The sequence below is a fragment of the Oncorhynchus tshawytscha genome, linkage group LG14 (assembly GCF_018296145.1).
Source record: "Oncorhynchus tshawytscha isolate Ot180627B linkage group LG14, Otsh_v2.0, whole genome shotgun sequence".
NCBI classification, from domain to species: domain Eukaryota; kingdom Metazoa; phylum Chordata; class Actinopteri; order Salmoniformes; family Salmonidae; genus Oncorhynchus; species Oncorhynchus tshawytscha.
Genome location: NC_056442.1, coordinates 1,051,008 through 1,073,857, shown reverse-complemented (window position 1 = coordinate 1,073,857; position 22,850 = coordinate 1,051,008). Strand labels below are relative to the sequence as shown.

Below are 22,850 nucleotides of genomic sequence, written 5' to 3'. Positions count from 1 at the left end.
TGTGTATCATCAAATAAATACAAGTTCTAGAAGCAGAGTTGTGATTTCTAATGCGTTGGTCAGCTGTATTTGGATTGGACCCTGTTTTGTCTAGAAAGAACATTTCACTGTGGCCTTGAAATGTACATTGTCTTAGAAGTTGAAACACTGCAGCACAAAATAAATGAATGCAAAACAATTCATTATTTCTGCAGACATACTGTACGCACACACTGGTGAAAGCAATTACATCCATGGATTATTTGACAATTGTGTTTAATGACTCATCATAAAACATTCTTCAAAACAATAAAACAATTTTAAATGTCAGTTTCTGTACAACGCTTGCTAAGCAGTTTTATTTATATATAGAAAATGTACGAGGAGTTGTGTTAAAATGACAAAACTCCTTCAAATTTAATGGCAGGTACTCTGGAAAAAAATAACAGCATTCCATCAACAAATATTTTCAAGCAATAAATATGTATTTATAAATAGTGTAAATTTACATCAAGATTAGAAACATAACAAAAATCACAAATCAAACTTTATTCCTTAAAAGGAGAAGTTAGCTTTTTTTATAACCAAATCTGTATTTTGATGTAAATGGCATGTTATTGTTGTCCACATTTTTATGCGATTTCACTTGTTTGAGAAACTTAAGCACAACCAGCGAATCATTTCCTCATCCTCGTTGTGCAGTTTGGGGGCCCTGAAAAAAACGTGATGCAGGTCTTTGAAATTGTGTCACTCCGCAGTGCTATATTCCATTTTGTGCGTCTCAAGACGTTTCCCATATCCAGCTGTTTCATTCTCCGTGTAGACTGCTGCTACAGGTAACTGCCAAAATAAAGGAAACACCAACATAAAGCATCTTAATAGGGTGTTGGGAAAACAAGCCAGAACAGCTTCAATGCACCTTGGCATAGATTCAACAAGCATCTGGAACTTCCTGTGTAGAAGCATCTCCTTTCAATATACTTTGTACCCCTCATTTACGCAAGTGTTTTGGCTGTGACCTGTAGAATAGTATCGCTTGAGTCGCAACAAAATGGAATATAACATTGCGGATAAAGTTCAGAATGACGACGTCATCTGTACACAGTGTTTCCATTTCAAAAAGGACATATTGGGGTGTTTTTGGAGCTGTTGTTTATGTTTCAGAGCCCACATACTGCACAACGAGGATGAAGGAATTCAATCGCTGGTGGCGGTAAAGTTTCTCAAATCCAAGTGAAATGGCAAAAAACTGTCTGGACCCTTCAATAAACATGCCATTTACATCAAAAACATATTTGGTTATAAAAAAAGCTAAATTCTCCTTTAGGTCAATGTGCAACCCATTTTACTTTGTGACTTGGCTATTGATTTTCCCCAACATTTTTCCTCTTTTTTTTTATCTAATAAACAACCAAAACTGAACGTCATAGCTCCAAAATAACAAAGATAAAACATAAAAGCTGTAAAAAAAATGTTTTAAAAGACAATCACCTAAACTCTTCACATTACAATTTTTTTGTAGATTTTGCCATCCAAAGAGTCTTAAAATTACTATCTACCATAGAAAAAGACCAGTTAGGCTAGTGCTCCTTAGAGGGAAGGAAAACAAAGGGATCACATCTCAGCCTGTTAACAGAATAAAAAAAGAGAGAACAGGTTGTCCAGTCAGTAGTCTTTTAGGGTGGTCTTGCCAGTTGTGACAGATACAATATCTACAAAACATCTTCACTCAATAATAATTCCCACCCCTTTCCCATATGTTTTTGGATTAAGTCCTCCATTAAAAAGAGCTGAACCATTGTTACAAGGGGGAGTCCTGTGTTGGGAAGTGCGCTCTCTGGCGCCCCCCAGGGGGAAGAGGGGGGTTGACACGGCGCACTTGACAGGTTGCATAGACACACGCAGCCGCTGCTGCCTCCAGCCGTCGCTGTGGAGAACAGCCATACGGGGAGACTGTCTCGACTTTCCTGAATATCAGAAATGGTCCATTTTTCCTTTGAAATTAAAGATCCTGTAATGCTTGGTCGCCCCAGAGAAGCTGAAGGGATGTCTAATGTCAAGATGAAGATGAATGCAGAGGGGCCTGGCGAGAAAGAGGGAGTTCAATACCGATTCAGAGCATGAAACAGGAAACAAAAAAAGGTATTTTATAGAATTCCATTTATTGAAATGCACATGGAACTCTTCGACACAAACACTGGCCAATATACCAATCAAAGTAGTCCTTTAATAGGATCTCTACGTACATCCCAACAATGTCAATAGAGCCAAATCAAAGTGTGACTTACTAGTGTGAACTGGTCGTAGACCTGCATGAGATCATCCATCCGGTGTTTCTCTACAACCACAAAGTTGTCCAGCTCGGCGCTGCCTTTCCGGGCACAGTCCTGGCAGTGAACCACGTACTGCTTCTGCTTCCTGGAGAGGAGCTCGCTCCGCACAAACAGCAGGTTAAACACCTCCACCTGGAACACAGTCAACCACCACACACCAATCAGTAACGCAGTCAACCAACACACGTCAGCAACTAGGGATGGGCATGAGTAATAGATTAGTGGACCTGAGGTGTAAACTCCACCTTGAAGCTGTTCAGTCATATCTCATATTGTAAATGAAAACTTGTTCTCAACTTGCCTACCTGGTTAAATAAAGGTAAAAATAAAAATAAATAAAATCCCTGTAAGCTGGGATTCATTTAGAATTTTAACACCCATTGAAGTAGAATTAACATACATACTACCTTTCAACAGTTTGGGGTCACTTAAATGCCCTTGTTTTCCATTAAAATATATATGAAATGAGTTGCAAAATGAAAAGGAAATCAAGACGTTGACAAGGTTATAAATAATGACTTTTAATTGAAATAACTCTGCTTTCGTCAAAGAATCCTCCATTTGCTTTGGCATTCTAGTTGTCAATTTGTTGAGGTAATCTGAAGACATTTCAGCCCATGCTTCCTGAAGTACCTCCCGCAAGTTAAATTGGCTTGATGGGCACTTCTTACGTACCATAAGGTCAAGCTGCTCCCACAACAGCTCAATAGGGTTGAGATCCGGTGACTTTGCTGGCTACACCATTATAGACAGAATACCAGCTGACTGCTTCTTCCCTAAATAGTTCTTGCATTGTTTAGAGCTGTGCTTTAGGTTGTTATTCTGTTGGAGGAAATTGTCTCCAATTAAGCGCAGTCCACAGGGTATGGCATGGCATTGCAAAATGGAGCGAGTCTTCCTTTCAAGATCCCTTCAACCCTGTACAATTCTTTACCACCACCAAAGCATCCCCAGACCATCAGTTTGCCTCCACCATGCTTCAGATGGCATCAAGCACTCCAACATCTTCATGTTTTCTGCGTCTCACGAATGTTCTTCTTTGTGAGCCGAACACCTCAAATTTAGATTTGTCTGTCCATAACACTTTTTCCAATCTTCCTGTGTCCAGTGTGTGTTCTTTTGCCCATCTTAATACTTTAGTTTTATTGGCTAGTCTGAGACCTGGCTTTTTCTTTGCTACTCTGCCTAGAAGGCCAGCATCCCAGAGTCACCTCTTCCTTCACTGTTGATGTTGAGACTGGTGTTTTGCAGGTACTATTTAATGAAGCTGCCAGTTGAGGACTTGAGGCGTTTTTCTCAAACTAGACACTAAATGTACTTGTCCTCTTGTTCAGTTGTGCATCGTGGCCTCCCACTCCTTTCTATTCTGGTTAGAGCCAGTTTGCACTGTTATGTGAAGGGAGTAGTACACAGCGTTGTACGAGATCTTCAGTTTCTTGGCAATTTCTCGCATGGAATAACATTCATTTCTCAGAACAAGAATTGACTGACGATTTTCAGAAGAAGTTCTTTGTTTCTGGCCATTTTGAGCCTGTAATTAAACCCACAAATGCTGATGCTCCAGATACTCAACTAGTCTAAAGGATGCCAGTTGTATTGCTTCTTTAATCAGAACAACAGTTTTCAGCTGTGCTAACACAAATGCAAAAAGGGTTTCCTAATGATCAATTAGCCTTTTAAAATGATAAACTTGGATTAGCTAACACAACGTGCCATTGGAACACAGGAGTGATGGTTGCTGATAATGGGCCTCTGTACGCCTATGTAGATATTCCATTAAAATAAAAAAAAGTAGTTTCCAGCTACAATAGTCATTCACAACATTAACAATGTCTACACTGTATTTCTGATCAATTTGATGTTATTTTAAAGGGCAAAAATTGAAGGGCAAATATATAGCCCATACAAACACAATGAATAACAGATTCACTACATGGAACAGTTCCCCAAAATAAACCCAATGAAGTTTGTTCTGTCGTGTCTGTCCTATATCTGAGAGAAGATCTGTCAATAAAATATATATATTTTTACATATATTTAAACACTTATTTTTGGCACTAAACTGTCTCCATATATACTTCCATTCATTTTTTTCAACTGGTATCGGGGCACCTTCAGTTAAGTCTTGTGAGGCCTGTGGGCATCCTAGAGAAAAACCTTTCCACAGAGGTGTCATATTGGGGCAGCAGAGTAGCCTAGTGGTTAGGGGCTACAGACAGAAGTTGGCATAATCGGCTGTACAGACTTCAGACGAGTCAAGATGCTTTTGGGGTCCGAAAAGCAAAATGGAGAACACCATGTTTGTGAGTCTTATCTTTCCATATAGGGGCTGTGTCCCACAAACAAAAATGTGCTTAAGGTTAGGCATAAAGGTTTAAAAATAAGAGATTTTATGAAACTAAATTGTAGAAACAGGCAGGGTTTGTGTGGCTGTGGTAACTAACATTAATGACAACCCTACCTTGCAAACGGCTAGAATTGCTTATTCAACTCTTATCCCCTAAACATACAGGTTCCACACTAAAAACATGACTTTGATAAAGACATTTATCAGAATCATTAAGCCTAGGCCTATTCACCAAACAGATGTCCTGGCCATAATTCATCCCCATGCGGTGTTCAATGGAGAACTGTTAACCCATTAAAAACATTCCAAAGAACAGGCATAATAACTAAATAGAACTTCTGTATATCCAAAAAGTTTGGGTCTGTAACCCTGAACTGGCCAAATTGAGCCCCGTTTAAATTGATCCCTGAGAATAACTGTTCCAGACGCAAGACGCAATTCGCACTATTCTGGTCTGTTTAATTTAAAAAAACATAACTAAAAATACACATGGCCAAACAAGTCAGTTCCAACAAGTCAGTTCGTCAAATTTCTGCCCTGCTTGTGCTGCCCCGGTCAACTGTAAGTGCTGTTATTGTGAAGTGAAAACATTTTGGAGCAACAACGGCTCCGCTGCGAAGTGGTAGGACACAAGCTCAGAACGGGACCGCTGTGTGCTGAAGCTAGTAAAAATTGTCTGTTGCCGATTGCAACACTCACTACCAACTTCCAAATGGCCTCTGGAAGCTACGTTAACAGTTATTGTGCTCATCTGGAGCTTCATGAAATGAGTTTCCATGGCTGAGGAGATGCACACAAGCCTAAGATGACCATGCGCAATGCCAAGCGTCGGCTAGAGTGGTGTAAAGCTAGACGCCATTCGACTCTGGAGAAGTGGAAACACGTTCTCTGGAGTGATAAATCACGCTTCACCATCTGGCAGTCTGACGGACAAATCTGGGTTTGGCGGATGCCAGGAGAACGCTACCTGCCCCAATGTATAGTGCCAACTGTAAAGTAGGGTGGCGGAGGAATAATGGTCTGGGGTTGCTTTTCATGGTTCGGGCTAGGCTAGTTCAAGTGAAGGGAAATCATAATGCTACAGCATACAGTGACATTCTAGACGATTCTATGCTTCCAACTTTGTGGCAACAGTTTGGGGAAGGCCCTTTCCTGTTTCAACATGACAATGCCCCGGTGCACAAAGCGAGGTCCATAGAGAAATGGTTTATCGAGATCGATGTGGAAGAACTTGATAGGCCTGCACAAAGCCCTGACCTCAACCCAATCGAACACCTCTGGGATTAATTAGAACACCGACTGCGAGCCAGGCCCAATCGCCTGACCTCACTGAGGCTCGTGGCTGAATGGAAGCAACTCCATATTAATGCCCATGATTTTGGAATGAGATAGCCGATGAGCAGGTGTCCACATACTTTTGGTCATGTAGTGTAGGTGTCTTGACTTTGATAAGCGCGCGGGAAAGAAGAGTGTTGTCTGCTAAATTAACAAGGCTATGCCATTCTACAAGCAAGCGCCACATTGCTGAGGTTACTACTTTTTCGAAGACTGTGTTCCACAATATAATATAACCTGTTAATATTACAGTTAAAACTCATCTTAAATTGCACTTTTTTTTTATTCACTGAATAAATAGAAGGCAATTTAGCAATTAGGATTCGTTATCTGTAATGGTTATGATATTAGGCATTGTTGTTCACTGTTTGCAAATAGATAAGTGCTTTTCCCCCCCATTTGAGTACTGAAAAAAAATACGAACAGTCAAAACATGTAAAATGCCCATTCCTATCTGTAATACAATCAACACACACACACACACACACACACACACACACACACACACGTAACAGTCAACCAACACACACACACCGAAGTCAAAAACGGTCATTTACTCAGTCGTCAACACATAATCCTGTCAGTTACTCATGATAGTCATGGACTGTAATCAATCTCAGTTGTCAACCAGAACATTACTGTCAGTTACTCCAAACAAACCTATCAATACTGACAATGTAATGACTGTGTGGGGTAGCAGCTTGGGTAAGGGACAAGGGGTTGAAATGGGCCGGAGCCGCTGACATACCTCACAGATGGTGCAGTAGTGCGCAGGCTCATCCCTGTTCCTGCCCTGCAGTACAGTCTCCTTCCCTGCTGCGGCTAGAGCCTCCTTCACCGACTGACACTGCTTCAGAGTCCTCAGCAGGCAGTACCTACATCAAACACACCATGACATTAAAAGAAACCCAGACACCTACATGTTTTAAGGTTACGTTTTCCAGCAGCCACGTCATCAATATGCACGTCATCATCCAATCTGAAGCCTTCTTTTCAGGGATGCAAACTGCTGAGGGCACAAAAAGGTTACACTTTTTGTTGTTGCACTGAGACATGCAAAACAATCCTTGCAAGGGGGAAATGCAGGTTAACTAATTAAACAACAAAATAACAATCAGTCTCTGTGTGTAAAATAAAGTGTTTAATGTGAACCTAACTCACAGCAAAAAAATGTAAGGAAAGCAATCCAATATTATTTGTTGCCTAGACTTTACTGCAAATGACACTCGAAGTCCTGAGGGGGAAAAAAACAATGCACTAATATTGCAGTTAGCCATGACAGCCTTTATAATAGAACGCTTGTGACCACACACATCCACATATTGCACGTGGGAAAAAAACCAATGTAGAAATAGAATGAAACAAACAGGCATTCTATTTTTGCTCTAATATAGTGGCCAGTCTAGTAGACGATCAAGTGCACAAGGCAACATTTGTACATAAATGACGTTCACCGAGTAAAAAATGTATTATTCCCCCCTCACTCACACTAAAGTTTTACTGTCAAATACAAAACAACAAAAGCATCATCTTTGGGCTACACTGCACGTTATTACATTGTACACTTTCTGCCTGTGGACATTGTTCTACAATGTACCAGCAGAGCATGATACCCTTTGTTGACATAATTGATCTCTTTCAAGCAGAGCGTACACCTGGCATACCTCTTTTTATCCACTGCAAGGAGTCATATACCAGTTAATAATATAGCGAATTGGTTAGATTACTAACGTTAGCGCATCTAGCTAGTTATCGGACTTCATTAGGCAGCAAATTTTCAAAAAAACAAATTCAATTATTTGATCAGTTAAGTTGGCTAATGTTGCTCAACATTTTTCTGGCTAGCTAACGGTGAATTCGATCCAGCTACCACAGCAAGATATTTAATAATGCTTACAATTCTTGATCCACCCCACTTTCTCCCTCACCTCAAACTTTCCAAATGCCAGTTGTTTTTCGTTTGCAGCTCATGAAGTACGCTTCCTCACCTTCTCACCCTGTCTCCGTGGTCAAACCTCTCACCTACCTCTTCGTTATGGTTCAGGGATGCGCTACTGTAACTGGCAAACTGCCTTTGCACCCTACTGCTGTCTTTCCAGAGCGCGCGCTGATTCTCTAACTAGCAAATTGATCGTCTCTTCTCTCTTCAGTCGTGTGCTGCGCTGCATTCCGTTATGTGAATGATTGGCTGAGCCTTGGATACAGCCAGTATTGCGCCTAACACACATCACTCGTTCGCTTACAGCCAGTTGTGAGCCAAAGCACCGCCCCCTCTCATCAGATCTACACGAATCACGTAGGTCACCTATTTTGGCGTATTTCACTGAGAGGAGACTAGTTTACATCCCTGTGTCACTCTCCACCCCTCATGACAGACTGGACACACACAGTTGTAACATGTGGCAGGAGAGATGCTCACAGGGTGAAACTACACTGTAAAAGATGGTGACGTACTTGATCATCTGGAAGAGCTTGTGGTCGGACACCTTGATGTTGCGGGCCATGTTCCAGGAGAGGTGCACCATGGGTACATGGGACTTGACGCTCTGGAGCTTGTTCCACTCGTAACGCTCCACGGCCAGCTTGTACTGGTGGGCTGTGGATGTTGTGAAATTAGTTAAAACACTTTACAGGTCTAGAAACCGCTGACAAACTGATCCTGGAGTCAACTATCACTTTAAAAGATAATATCCATGTATTAAATTGTATACGTATAAATACGTATTTTTTTTTTTAAAAGTACGTGTTTTTACAGTAACCGAAGGAGCAAACAAAAGCTGCATCGGAGGCTTACCACTGAGGGGTCCTACGTTCCAGGCGATGTTGTTGCACCAGCCGATGGCCTGGACCCAGTGGACGGTGCCCGTGTTGAGCCACACCAGGTCCCCCGGCCGCTGGATGAACCGGTAGACAGGCACATCTGCCTCGTACAGGTCCTCCAGGTTGGGCCACCACGAACCCATCAGGAAGTTGATGTTGTTTCTGATGGAGAGCGAGGAAAAGGGCGAGGGGGAGGAAAAGGGCGAGGAAAAGAGCGAGGGGGGTATTTATTTTCAGTCTTTTCTCATTTCTGTAAGAGATGTGGAATTAGGACTCGTATTAAAGACCATCTAATTTCAGTCTTTTCTGTCTTCTGGGCCATTCCTTTGTCTGTATTTAAAATCAGAATAGTTTTGTTGTGGAAGGCCAGAGAGAAGACATGGGTTAGTTAGATCTCCCTTGTTTCATTAATGCCCTCATTCCTGGATTCAATTCAGCTCCTTTTCTTCCTTTCACTCAATATCTCCCTGAATCACTCCTTTTTCATTCAGACAGTTTGCTCTTCGTGTTCAAAGCGAGCCACAAAAGAAACCGACCCTCACCTTGACACCCCATCTGATGTGGTTCTTTTTCTTTTTACTGCTGTTCTCGCAGACCCCCCACCCCCCATTTCTCATTCACTGACATCACTATTTTATAATGTATTATCACTAGCCTCTATGGTTGTTAGGTCCTTACTTTTCACAGAAGTTGCTCATCACTCCCCAGTAGGGTTCTGGCACAGCAAACCACTCACAGTCCCCAGGGCCGATGTTGATGTTAACAGAGCAGAAGTTATTGTGTTCCTGATGACCTGGACCACAGAGACAAAGCAAGACCGAGTTAGAACTGTATGTCGTCATTTTTTTGTCGACCCCCCCCCCCAAAATAAAACCACATAGAAATGTTATTTATAGATCTGTCATTCTCATTGAAAGCAAGTCTAGAACGCGCTAGATCTGTGAGAAATTTCCATGCTTCCCATTCTTCACTTCGTTTTTGCCTCTTACTTTCAGTTTTGTACACCAGTTTTAAAACAAGCTGAAAATACAATATTCTTGGTTATGGAATATATATATTTCACAGTGGTTTAATGATGCTCTACACCGTACTTGCTTGTCTTGGCACAAAGTGAATTAGGCAAACTATTAGAATTTCAACCAGGAAATGGTAGAGGGATTTCTGCATAGTGCATCTTTAACAGTCTGTCTTTGTAACTCATAAGTATCAATATAAAAAAGCACTAGAAACTGCAACAGCTTGTCCTATAAAATTGTATCGCTGTACCGTGCCCTTGCCTAATATGTACAGTGTGTGTGCATCTACCTGGTATCCTGCTGCCGGGGACCTTCATGTAGAGCTGGACAGTGTTCATGCCCAGGATGGTGTGTCCTACGTGGCTGAGCAGATTGCCAGCAGACACCACCCTGGCGAACGCAGGCAGCTTACTCAGCTCCTGCAGCTGTAGCTTCCACCTGGGGGACGAGGAGAAAGGGGGTGTGTTCAGAGGAAGCAATGGGGTTGAGCAGAATTTTGCAAAGTGTGACCAATGCCATGTCTGACCACACAAGCACGTACTTTCTTTCATCTGACACGTCGATGTTGGTCCCAAATTTGATGTGCTTTAGGGGACCCCTCCTTTTACGTGCCACACTGAACACAGCAGGAAGAAATGATGATTAGAAAAGGTTGAAAGGTTGTGAATCTATCAGTGAGAAATCCTGACAGGTGTGTGTTGCTCACCTCTCTGCTGATGCTGGCTCAGCGTCTGAGGGCTCCTTCAATGCCTTCTTCTCATTCTCCTCCTGAGAGTAAAGAGGATCCCATTCAAAAAGACACAGAGCATTGGGAAACAGGTCTGTGTGTGTCAGGGTTTCTACATTTCTAAATGAAATCGCATCCTAACAGTTTTGGTACATGATCAAAAAGAGCTACTATTTTTATTTTTCAACTGGTAATTGAGGCACGCCTCCCATTCACTATGAAAGTGCAAGCCAACAAAGCTATCAGCACACCACCCACCACTTTACAATGTGAGCTGGAGGCAGTATGTATTTTGAAAACATACTTAAAAATGTTGAAACCTGAATGTTTATTTTCATTTCAATAATAAAGTTGTTTCTCAAAACCACTGTCACGTGGTTAATCAAAATGATACAAATCTTTTGATCCCCAAAATTATACCCTGTGATCCATTGGTAGCTAAAGAAATGACTGCATGGAACTCAGATCCTATAGACCAATACAGCAGTAGGCCTATAATGTCCATTGCTCTTTCACACCGATTGGTGATTATCAAAAGGGGAGATTGTCGGAAAGATTGATCAAAATCGCTTACTGCAAGGAACTACAGTATAGTTTTAATATATTATCATTCACAGTGGATGTAAAAAAACGGCAGCAGGACAGGTGTGTCTATGCATCCTCAGGCACGCACTCCTTCAACATTATCAGGACTGAGAAACCAGACATGCTCACATGGAGGACTCCAAACAAAACCGAATTAAAAACATTTACAAATATCGTAATTGGTTAGGAAATAAACCAAAACTAATTTCTTACAAGTGTAGCAGGCTGTGAACTCTGCAAACAACGTTCCCACTCTTGAGAATGGTAAATGACTCATTAATACAAGCTAGGGCTGGGCTATATGACGATATATATCGTTTGACAATAGAAGAATGTCTATCGTTTCATATTGTGCTCTATCGTTTATTTCGTTTTGTTGCAAATCACTCTTTACGGCAAATTTGCAACACAAACAAATATGGAAGAGAGTGAATGTGACACAGAGCAGAGACAGGGAGCTCGTACCTAAGAGGGTCAACGTTGGTCGCATGGACGTGGTTTGGGTATGAAAAGTCTGACACCGACCAGAAAACCATCCAACGCAAAATATGCAGCAGGACGGTCCCGACAACAGGCTCAAACACCACTAACCTCTTACCCCCTACGCAAGAATCATGTGAAACAGTACAGAGAGAGTCAAAGGATGAGTCCCAAAAAAACTATTTCTAAATTGAATTTACAGAAAATGTGCTATATCGTGACATGTATTGTTATCAGGATATCGTCCAGCCCTAATACACGCAATACCATAAAACAATGTTACCAAATGACAGGGATTAACGGTACATTTACTACTTTGTGATGGCATATCATTGCAGAGAATACCAAGACTGTGCACAGCTGTCATCAAGGCAAAGGATTGTTACTTAGAAGAATCTCAAATATATTTTAATTAGTTTCACACTTTTTTGGTTACTACATGATTCCATGTGTGTTATTTCATAGTGTTGATGTCTTCACTATTATTCTACAATGTCAAAAACTGGAAAATTAAAAACCCTTGAATAAGTAGGTGTTGCTAAACTTGACTGGTACTGTATGTAATGGGGAATTGATTAAAAAAAGAAAAATATTCACAATGAAACCATGAATGCGTAAGATTTGGCAGGAAACAGCCGAGTCATTCTGGAGAGCGACTCGCCTCTACCTTCGCCACACACCCCTCCCCTTCTTCTTGTCTAAACATTTAAAATTATACTCAACACACATTATCTTCATATTTGAGATGTTTTTCTACTGACAGCCACAACTCAGAGGCTCATTGCCATGCGCGTTGCCCACATTACGGGCTTCCCGCATAGGCCTAGAAGCTTGTGATTTGAAACAATCAGATATGTTTGTCAAAATAACTAATGATTCTCGATCCCTCTGTGGCCAAGTCATGCTCTCTGGTAAAGTATTTTGAATGATTACAGACATGTGATTTCTGTCATTCTGAGCACCGTGGGTGGATGCCTTACTGGAATACGCATCCGGTAAATTTAAATCTTTCTATTCACGTTCTCCAGCGCCACATATTCCTAACGGAAACCCTGGGTGTATGCATGTTATGTTATGCATGCATGCTATGTTATGTTATGTTATGCATGCATCTCCCTCTACTAACCCGTAGTGACTCCTGGAAGGAGGCAGCCTGGTACTGGGCATATTTGGCGATGGTGGTGTGACCTCGGCCGCTCTCGCAGCGCCACATCTTCTTGGTACCACTCAGGTCCCAGTTCTCGTCAGCGGGCTGAGACAGCTGGGTACGACACTCAACCAGATGGTCTGGGTTAGCCTCCACTAGGGTCTTAGTAGAGAACAGACCCAGGTCTGAGAGAGGGGGAAAGAGGCAGGAGATGATGAAAAAGAGAGCGAGAGAAAGAGTGAACAAGGGGTAGAAGCAGGCACTCATTCAAATAAAGGGCCTGGAAACCTGCTAATGCTCAAGCTGCATTGGGGCTTGCATAAGTGCAACATCCAAGTTAATGGTTGGCACCAAGGACTCCTTCATGGGGCATTTCTCAATTGAATTGGTTCAACTCCTGCGTCCTCTCTCGCCTCCTTTCGAAAAAGGTCAAAAGGTAATTGAGGAGAGGCGGCAAAGAGAGGGAGGATTTTAAAGCTCTTTGAAGGAATCAGGTAGGATACTCATAACCATTTATTTTATTTAACTAGGCAAGTCAGTTAAGAACAAATTCCTATTTACAACGACTGCCTACCCCGGCCAAAACCTAACCCGCTGGGCCCTACGGGACTCCCAATCACGGCCGGTCGTGATCAGCCTGGAATCGACCCAGGGTCTGTAGTGACACCTCTAGCACAGAGATGCAGTGACTTAGACCGCTGCGCCACTTGGGAGCAGCAATTGATGAAAGCTGGCTATTGAGGAGGGGAGGACTCATCCGTTCACCTACTAACAAATGAATATCTCCTCCACCACTTATCAGTTTCAAGGTCACTTTGGAGAGAGGGTGGTGGAAGGACTTTTGCCCAAATGAGAAAAGGCAAAACCGGGTATTGTAACGACAGTCCTAACCAGCAGGTGGCAGTAGAAATGGTAGACTCACCCAGTTTGAGCGCCCCGGCCAGCCCTCTGATGACAGTGACAGGGTTGGAGGGGTTTGTGCAGAACTGGTGCAGCGGAGGGAAGAAGGCATCCCTCTTATTCTCCAGCTGGGGATCAAATACACAACAATTTTTTTTTAAAGGACATTAAATATTATTTCAATTGAAAATATACCAGTCTTCAAAACACCACCTTTTGAATGTTGAGTGTATATACATTTGTAAGATTGACTAAAACATTCCCCTTTCATTATTATACTATGACGAGAAGTTTTTCTTCCATACTCACATAGATGCTTGGTGTGGGGGGGTTGAGTTTGTCCTTGGGCAGGACTGGGGAGGGAGGAGGGGGCAGGCGAGGAGGGGGACACTTATCCAGCAGTATACTGCTGCTAGACAAACCGTTCTTCCCCAGGTTTCTGAAAGAGAGAAAAACAGGGAAAGGAGAGACAAATAGAGAACAAGGTACAAACTATATTAGCCTCTTGGTTTTACAGTATAATCTCTGCTCTGACAGTTCCCTCTACCAACAAATGCAATACTACATCTTCCCAAAAGAGGGAGACAATCAAACTCCCTACAGCCCAAGAAAAACAGGTACAGGGCCCCCCCCAGTCTAACCTGCAGGCCTTGAGCACGTCAGTGGAGGAGGGGTAGATGGACACGGAGGAAGAGGATGACGGGGGGGTGCGGGCATGGGGTGGCGTGGGTCTGCGACACGTTGCGGGGGGGTCCGCCTTCAACGGGCTCTGGGAGTCCTCGGAGATGCCCCCCTTGCCATTGCCATTGACGACAGTGGCGGGGCCAGCTGATGATAATGCTGCGGTGGTGGTGGAGGGGCTGTTGAGGCTGTGCGGGCCCGTCGTCTGGCCGGGCTCGGTGGATTTGGGCGAGGGGGTTGCGGTGGACATTGCAGAGATGGGGGAGGAAGCGGTCGAGGAGACGGCCGGGTGGATGTTGTTGATCTTGTTGTGGGGGGCGGAGGTGGTGGGGTCGCCCCCCTTAGGATTGTCTGAGCTGTGGTGAGGGGACCGGTTGCTTGTCCCGCCGTCTCCCGCCGCCGACTGTACGTGATTGGATAAGCGTTCCGCCGCGGCAGTGCTATTGGCCGTCGTCGTCTCCCCAGGCCCTTTTGTTGCCGTGGCTGCGGGGCCGTTGCCGAGGGGCGTGCTCTCTTTGGTAGCAGGGGTGCCGGGTGCTCCACCTGAGGTAGCAGAGTGAGAGGGAGAAGGGGGGGACGGGAGGTGGTTGAGAGCCTGTTGCCGTGGCAACGGGGCAGAGGAATGTCCAACCTGATTGTGGGGCGTCTGTGGATGCGAGAGGGGGTGGGTTGACCCCCCAGAGGAGGAAAGAGACCCATCACCATTAGGACCCGCCCAATGTGGAGCGGAACCCTTCTGAAGCCCCTGTAGAGAAAGGGGAGCAGGGAGGGAACCCCACTGTTAGATCAGAATAAGGACTATAGCTAAAGAACATTTAGTAGGTCTGGTTCTCTCCTCACTAAGGAACATCTGAGATAACTAAGCAAGAACTAGCACAGAAAAGAATAGCTGTTCACTCAGAGCCTATGAGCTTCAAATAGACCTGAATAGAGTGAACAGGTAGAGTCCTACCTGAGTGGAGTTTAGGTGCAGGGCCCGGCGCGCTGTGTCCTGTGATTGGGTGCTTGTGCAGGTGTGAGGTAGTAGTGCGCCGGGCTGCAGGTAAGGCACGTCTCCGTTGGGTCCTGTGGCCGCCACCGGGTCATCATTATTATTATTATTATTGCCCACAGAAAGTGTGTCAGAGTGTCCGTGTGGTGTCCCGCCTGCCAGAGGCCCGTTGGCCAGTGGTCGAGGGGGGCAGGGAGGCCGCAACGAACCCTGAGGGGCCAGGTGGGGCCGGGAGAGGGGCAGGCTTGAGTGAGGAGGGGGAAGAGAGTTGGTAGCTGAGGGGCCGTTGGGGAGGGAGGGACGCAGCTGTCCAGATGCATTCTGTCTCATCTGTAGAACACAACATCAGGGTTTAGTCTAATTAACAACAGCACTTTCAGTGGATTAACATGAATTAGTCAATATATTACTCTACATTAGAATAATTAGAAGGGACATACAGTATACTGCTTGCAGGCCATCAGGTAAACATCTGGGGGTAATAAGTGTGTGTGTGTGTGTGTGTGTGTGTGTGTGTGTGTACCTGCTGCTGGTGCTGCTGCATTAGGTTGAGTTGTGCCTCCAGCTGCTCCAGCATCTGCAGCTGTAGGGGCTTCAGACTGGCCCGGTTACTCCTCAACTGGTCCAGGAGCTGGGAGCACCGAGGACGTACAGATTAGTATGTGTAGAGACGGAATCAGCAGGGGGACGCAGGTGAGGGGCAGGGTGTGTTTACCTGCAGTTTCTGTGGTGACAGGTACCAGTTGGGGACTGGCTGCTGTGCCAAGTTACTAGCCCAAGAATCTGGCTGGCTCTGCAAAAGGAGTGTTTGAGAGTTAGGGGTGAGAGATTCCTCATCTTCAGCCAACCTAAAATATTTAAATGGATGCAAGTGGTATTGTAACATACTGCTCACACGATTTCCTATGCTACCTGATAGACAATCATGTATGTTCTACAAAAACACATCAGACCTCCATCTGAATATAGTCTAATATACCTTGGCTGGGCTGGAGGCCCTCCTCCTCTTGGCAGGGCTGGACTGGTCCTCCCCCTGGCCCATAGGGCCCACGTGTGGGGGCAGAGTCTGGCCCGATCCCCCTCCCTCCGAGCTGTGCTGGGGCTTACACGCCTACAGCGAGGGAGGGAAGGGGAGGAGGAGGAGGGAGAGTGAAGGGTTTGCAAGGGAGGGCAGTGAAGGGTGTTGAAAACATGATAGAAGGTAAAGTAGTGAGGTAAGGTGCACAAAAAGACAGGAGGGATGCAGGAGAAGAGAGAAAGGGCCAGGAAGGGGTAGATCACAGGCAGAGATGGAGGGATAAAAGGAGAGCAAGAGAATTGGGTCGCAGGGAAAATGAAAGGGCAGGTAGCAAGGAGCAGAACGCAACATGAAGGATGGAGAGGAAGTGACAGAATAAAGGGATAGGCAGTTAGAGAGGGAGAACAAAAGCAGGAGGGTGATGTTGGGACTTCAAAATGCATACATATTTCTTCCCTGCATTTTTATTTTTTACAAACAATCTGCAATGATATCCTGAAGACGACCGGTAGAGTGGAATTTCTCATCACAAACTGTCAACCCTTTCACGTTGACAGAGTCTCATCGCCAACAAAGTTGCTTGACCAAACAAAGGCTTTGCCTGCTCATACCACAACGCTATGCCCTTGGCAGTTGCAGCTCTTAAAACTAAATCATCAAAATGTTCAAAAAGACAGCTCCAGGTGTGAATTGTCATCCTCCATTCGACATGAAAATGGATTTGTTGAAAACATGGGTTGTGGTCATAATCAGAACACCTGAAACCATGTCAACCTGTTTTATTTATGAATACAAGTGAAAGAAAACAACCCTCTCCCGTCTCCTCCCCAAAACAAACATCTGAAGACGGCTTCAGTTTGTATAGTCTGATGCTGGGAATTATACTCAACAAACACACACACACACAGGAACTAATGTTGTCTATAATGAAAGTGAATGAATGGTACTGCAACACTAGGGGGCGCCGCTAGGTTTCAGAGGCAGCAAGGCACCTGATGACCTCAGGATGAATGATAGGTAGAATATCACCCTGGAACTATTCTACTGAGACACAACCTCACCAATCACAACGACAATCAACTGACGTCTTGCCGCTATTCAACAATCGTCTCAGTGGAGAATAGAGGGTTTTTTTTTTTTTTTGTATTTTTTTTTTTTTTTTTTTTTAAATATGTATTTTTATATTGTGTAAATACACTGGATGTCACAATTAAAATGTTTTATTTTTGAATGGAGAAATTCAATTAAACCAATTTAATTTAACCAAATTGGTTCTTTGAGCTGTGAAGCCATGATAACAGATACTGGTAGACAGTGGGTAGTGAGGTTGGCCTGTGGCTGTGTCAGGGAGATTGGGGAAGGGAGGAGGGGATTGGGATGGGCAACACCTCCCTTGATCCTGTCAGTCATAACAAAAGCCCTAAGCAGTCATAACATTTGCATGTCATATCTCAAGCCACTATGACTAGATCACTGCCTTAACAAGCTGCACCTAAAAACCACACCAGGTACAGCTATATGAATGACTGTTACCAGGGGTTTTTCCAGTCACTGTAACTTTTCCAGATTGTGAGCATAACTTGGTTAAATTGGTTCTTATGACTGCTCTAGGGCATCGGTTACTCCACAGGAAGACTCATGGAGAAGCTCCAGGTGATGTGTTGCCCGTTGGCGGTGGGGGTGGTGTGTGCAGAGGGTTGTGTGTGGGGGTGTGGGGGGAGTGGTCTATCTGGTCTCACCTGCGGTGCAGTGTTCAGGCCACCCTGCCTGGAGGTTAGCTCTGCTGGGATTGGTAGACTCCAGGCCTCATCAATAAGAGGAAGCATTTTACTTTTACTCTGTAGACTAGTGACCTGGGGGTTACTCAACTGAGCCTATGGAATGGAAAACGTGTGAAAACAACATTTTAATGACTTAAAATGATCTTGCGATCAAAATGTTATTGTCTTGTTACGGTCGCTCTCATGTAGCCGGTTAGCTACTAGCTTGGCCTATCAGTGGCCCCATCTGTTACTGAGGATTGAATATGTTTGCCTGTTATGGTCTTTAGTAGAGTGGTCAACCAAACAGGGAAGTCATGTTGGGGGTCATATGTGCACTTTGAATGAATTTACACAACACATAATCATTAAAACAAACCATCACGTTGTCTTAATGCCAGGGAATTATGCTCAAATTACTGGTGACTGGAGAATGTTCCCTCATTCATACATACAGATGAATGCGGGGTAATGTTTTTACATCAAAATGGACAAGATACATGGGGTATGGGACTGGAGGAGCCAGGTTCCACTGTGAACACACACAGATTTGCCTTCTGGTATTCAGAAAATAGTTTCCACAATCTGTAGTTCAGAATAGTCAAGTTTGAGTAGCCCAGCAGCTCAGATCATAGGTCTCTCCAGCAGTGGGATTCAAAGTGGGTCTTCAGACCTCTCCCACCCAGTCCAATCAACTCTTAGCCAATGAACACCCATTTTAGTTCTGAAAGGGTGGGAGCAAACATGGTGATAACTCAACCTAGTCAACAAGAGGGCTAGATTAAATTCCCACTTTGCTGACACCTGTCCAAATTCTTTCAGATCTCCAACAGGTGAAAAAAAGAAGAAGCACCCAACCAGTGGTCAGTGAACTCAGGAGTATCCCCTCCCCTAAGCATCTAAGCGGTAGGGAGCTAGGGGTTGATTTGGGACTGAACACCTCCCTCCCGAGTCTCTCCCCCTCTCCTCACCTGCAGGCATTTGATGCGTTGTGTGAGCGCAGTGGCGTTGGAGCAGGCCTTGCTGCGCATGGCGTTGATGTAGCACTTGATGGCGTCATGCGGCTGGCTGCAGGACTCGTAGAGCGTGCCCAGGTCCATCCAGGCAGCCGCGTGGCCGTGGTCCAGCTGCACTGCACAGATGTACGCCTGCAGAGCATCCATGGGCTGATTCTGTTGCTGGTACAGAACACTAATGAAGAGAGGAAATGATTGAGGAGAGGGGGAGAGGGAGAAAAAGGGATGGGGAGAGGGTTGAATATTGAAAAAGAGGCGGAGAAAGAGGGGTGGAGAGGTTAAATATAGAAAAAGAGGGGTAGAGAGGACAGACCGGTGAGTGGTAGAGGGTTAAATACATAAAAAGAGTAGAGGACACAGTAGTAAGGGGTGGAAAGGGTTAAAGAGAGAGTGGAGTGGAAAGGGTGAGACAGACAGAATGACAGAGGAAGAGATATGGGATGGTGAGTGGGAGTGTGATAGCAGAGCAAAACAAAGATGGATCGAGAGAGAAGTAGTACGGTCTAATGCGTACCCTATTGAACACCAAGTGTCTGCACTGGCTTCTGATTTGTCTATGGACTGCCTGTAGGAGATGAACGCATCCTGGACCTTGCCAATACTGGAGTAGCACCTGCCCAGGAAGTACCAAGACTGTCCCGAGTTGGGGTCTGCTTCCAGTGATTTCTGCAGACACTGGATGGCATAGCTGTCCTTGTTGGCTCGGTCTCCTAGCTGCTCCACCGTGTGGTGCATCCAGCCTAGTAGAGGGGGAGGGGAGAACACAGAACAATAGGTCAACCTTCCCATCACTAGCCATCATCTCATCCATCCATTTATTCAGTGCCAGACCCAGTCTTTCTTTCATCAGCTGTGTGTGGTCTTACCTAGCTGCTGCAGGGTAGTGGCCTTCACCTGTGCTGGGAGATTCTCCGTCTGCAGAAGGGTCTCGTACGCCTCCTTGGCAGCCCGGTATCTCTTCTGCAGAAAACGGGAGAATGAGAGCGAGGGAAGGAGAACGAGAGGGGAAAAAGGGAGGGTGAGAATAACGTGCCATATTTGACAGATTAAGCAGTGTCCCTAGCCTGCACCGAGACATTTTACTCCCAACAGACTGCTGGATGTAATGACTCTGCTGCAGCAACGTCCTACTGACACAGCAGAACTGACAGACCCACAGCTCTGCACTCCTGTGGTGCTACTGCAGTCAGTCAGCCAACATGGTCCGATTATTAAGAGCTGCTGCTTAAGCCAAAGCAGTGTGAAAGACGAATCACACGGGCATACGAGATAGGGACTCCTGTTACCATGGCAACCACACGGAACTGGCCGAGAGGGAAACCCATCCATTTTCTATGATGCGTGGTCATTTGATCACAACACAAGGCTCTCTCGGATCAATTAGCCTAGCTGATAAAACGCTAGCTAGCATAAAATAGTTGTATAGTTAATATTTTAGGGTAAGTAACTTATTCTTGAACAGCCTTGTTGAATACTTATTGAAAAGGGAAGCACGTAGCTACAGTAGAAACAATTCAATGAGATAAGAGGAAAAGGACAAGGCTTACCTGAATCTCATACAAATGGGCAATGTGGAACTGAACTGAGGAAGAGAAAGACAAAAAAAATACAAATGGTTGGCTACTTTGGAGAAAAATTCCAGTAAAACAGAAATGATTGCAGTTAATCCACTGTGTTGAACAGATGAGCTGCTAGTCTCCTCCGGTGGCAGCAGGTTGACTTGTCTGTAGAGCAGTACTGTGTGTCTGAGCAGAGTGAATGAGCCCAACCAGACTGATACACAGAGGTGAGACTGCCCTTGATGTGCGAGAAAGACCGAGAGAGGATGTGTGTAACAGAGATAGAAAGGACACGTGTGAGAGAGAGAGAGAAAGAGAGGGAGGATGTGTGTTTGTCCCTGTGCCTGATTGGAAACACTCCAGCGGGACGGGTATAGGGGTCTCCTAGGTAACAGGTTCCAGGCGATAGGAGCCAGTAGAGGGGGAGAAAGCCGAATGAAATAATATCTTGCAGTGTAATGTTTTCGGTATGCTAGATAAACCCTACCACGCCACCTCCTTTCACTCTGATCAAATAGATTGTTACAGTTGTTGGGTTAGCTACAGTGCATTCTGAAAGTATTCACACCCCTTGACTTTTTCCACATTGTGTTGCATTACAGCCCAAATTTAAAATAGATTAAATTGAGATGCGTTGTCACTGGCCTACACATCACATGGCAACAGGTAGCCTAGTGGTTAGAGCGTTGGACTAGGAACCGAAAGGTTGCAAGACCGAACCCCCGAGCCGACAAGGTAAAAAATCTGTCGTTCCGCCCCTGAACAAGGCTGTTAACCTCTCTAGGGTATGTGCACCTCGCCAACATCCAGTGAGATTGCAGAGCGCCAAATTCAAATACAGAAATACTAATAAAAAAAAAATCAGAAAAAAGGTATAACTATTTTACATTGGTTTAAAGATTAACTTCTTGTGAATCCAACCAGTCAGATTTAAACAATGCTTTACGGCGAAAGCATACCTTACGATTATTTGAGAACATAACCCAGCAGACAAATCATTACAAACAGTAACCAGCCAAGTAGAAGAGTTACACAAGTCAGAAATAGAGATAAAATTAATCCCTTACCTTTGATGATCTTCATATGGTGGCACTCACAAGACATTCATTTATTCAATAAATATTCCTTTTGTTCGATAAAGTCCCTTTCATAGCCGAAAACCTCCGTTTTGTTTGCGCATTTTCTTCAGTAATCCACAGGCTCAAACGCAGTCACAACAGGCAGACAAAAAAATCCAAATAGTATCCGCAAAGTTCATAGAAACACGTCAAACGATGTTTATATTCAATCCTCAGGTTGTTTTTAGCCTAAATAATCTATAATATTTCAACCGGACAATAACGTTGTCAATATAAAAGGTAAACAAGAAAGGCACTCTGGTCCATGCATGAAAAAGCTCTGACACAGCAGGGTCCACTCATTCAGACTGCTCTTACTCACTCATTTTTCAGAATACAAGCCTGAAACAATTTCTAAAGACTGTTGACATCTAGTGGAAGGCATAGGAACTGCAGTTTGAGTCTTAAAAGACAGTTCTTATTTTATTAAATGGTGGTCGGACCCATCTATTTGAAGCTAGCCACAATAAGGATTAGCCACAATAGTGGACCTTAAGGTTAGCTTTCAAAATAAAAGTAAGGCATAATTATACCATCCACTATTGTGCCTAATCCTTATTGAAGCTAGCTTCACAACACATAACCTGGTCCAGTCGAGCCACAAAAGCCAGCACTCCTGCGTTGTCTTGGCTGTGTGCTTAGGGCCATTTTCCTGTTGGAAGGTGAACCGTCGCCAGTCTTAGGTCCTAAGCACTCTGGAGCAGGTTTTCGTCAAGGATCTTTCTGTACTTTGCTCCGTTCATCTTTCCTTCAATCCTGACTTGTCTCCCAGGCCCTGCCACCGAAAAACATCCCCACAGGATGATGCTGCCACCACCATGCTTCACTGTATGGATGGTACCAGGTTTCTTCTAGACGTGACACTTGGCATTCAGGCAAAATAGTTCAAGCTTGGTTTCATCAGACCAGATAATCTTGTTTCTCATGGTCAGAGTCATTTAGGTGCCTTTTTACAAACTCCAAGCGGGCTGTCATGTGCCTTTTACTGAGGAGTGGCTTCCGTCTGGCCACTACCATAAAGGCCTTATTGGTGGAGTG

General features: G+C 44.4%; 1 protein-coding gene across 2 annotated transcripts in view; it reads right to left on the bottom strand.

The window, feature by feature from the left end:
• Positions 1-238: 238 nt before the first annotated feature.
• The window catches only part of LOC112253657 (lysine-specific demethylase 6A), a 44,762-nt gene continuing 22,150 nt past the window's right edge, over positions 239-22,850 (bottom strand). The window contains exons 8-29 of one of the 2 annotated variants that reach the window (XM_042296705.1): positions 20,683-20,717; positions 20,002-20,095; positions 19,650-19,875; positions 19,091-19,310; positions 18,099-18,233; positions 16,321-16,452; positions 16,057-16,134; positions 15,865-15,972; positions 15,303-15,671; positions 14,311-15,095; positions 13,979-14,108; positions 13,692-13,797; positions 12,749-12,954; positions 10,537-10,598; positions 10,372-10,446; positions 10,120-10,268; positions 9,493-9,607; positions 8,789-8,976; positions 8,449-8,590; positions 6,743-6,869; positions 2,268-2,444; positions 239-2,062 (exon numbers count right to left, since the gene is read on the bottom strand). In XM_042296705.1, the coding sequence (XP_042152639.1) occupies positions 2,036-2,062; positions 2,268-2,444; positions 6,743-6,869; positions 8,449-8,590; positions 8,789-8,976; positions 9,493-9,607; positions 10,120-10,268; positions 10,372-10,446; positions 10,537-10,598; positions 12,749-12,954; positions 13,692-13,797; positions 13,979-14,108; positions 14,311-15,095; positions 15,303-15,671; positions 15,865-15,972; positions 16,057-16,134; positions 16,321-16,452; positions 18,099-18,233; positions 19,091-19,310; positions 19,650-19,875; positions 20,002-20,095; positions 20,683-20,717 (3,686 nt within the window). In that variant the 3' untranslated portion in view covers positions 239-2,035. The remainder of the gene's footprint in view (positions 2,063-2,267; positions 2,445-6,742; positions 6,870-8,448; positions 8,591-8,788; positions 8,977-9,492; positions 9,608-10,119; positions 10,269-10,371; positions 10,447-10,536; positions 10,599-12,748; positions 12,955-13,691; positions 13,798-13,978; positions 14,109-14,310; positions 15,096-15,302; positions 15,672-15,864; positions 15,973-16,056; positions 16,135-16,320; positions 16,453-18,098; positions 18,234-19,090; positions 19,311-19,649; positions 19,876-20,001; positions 20,096-20,682; positions 20,718-22,850) is intronic. The other variant, XM_042296706.1, reaches the window with a different exon arrangement.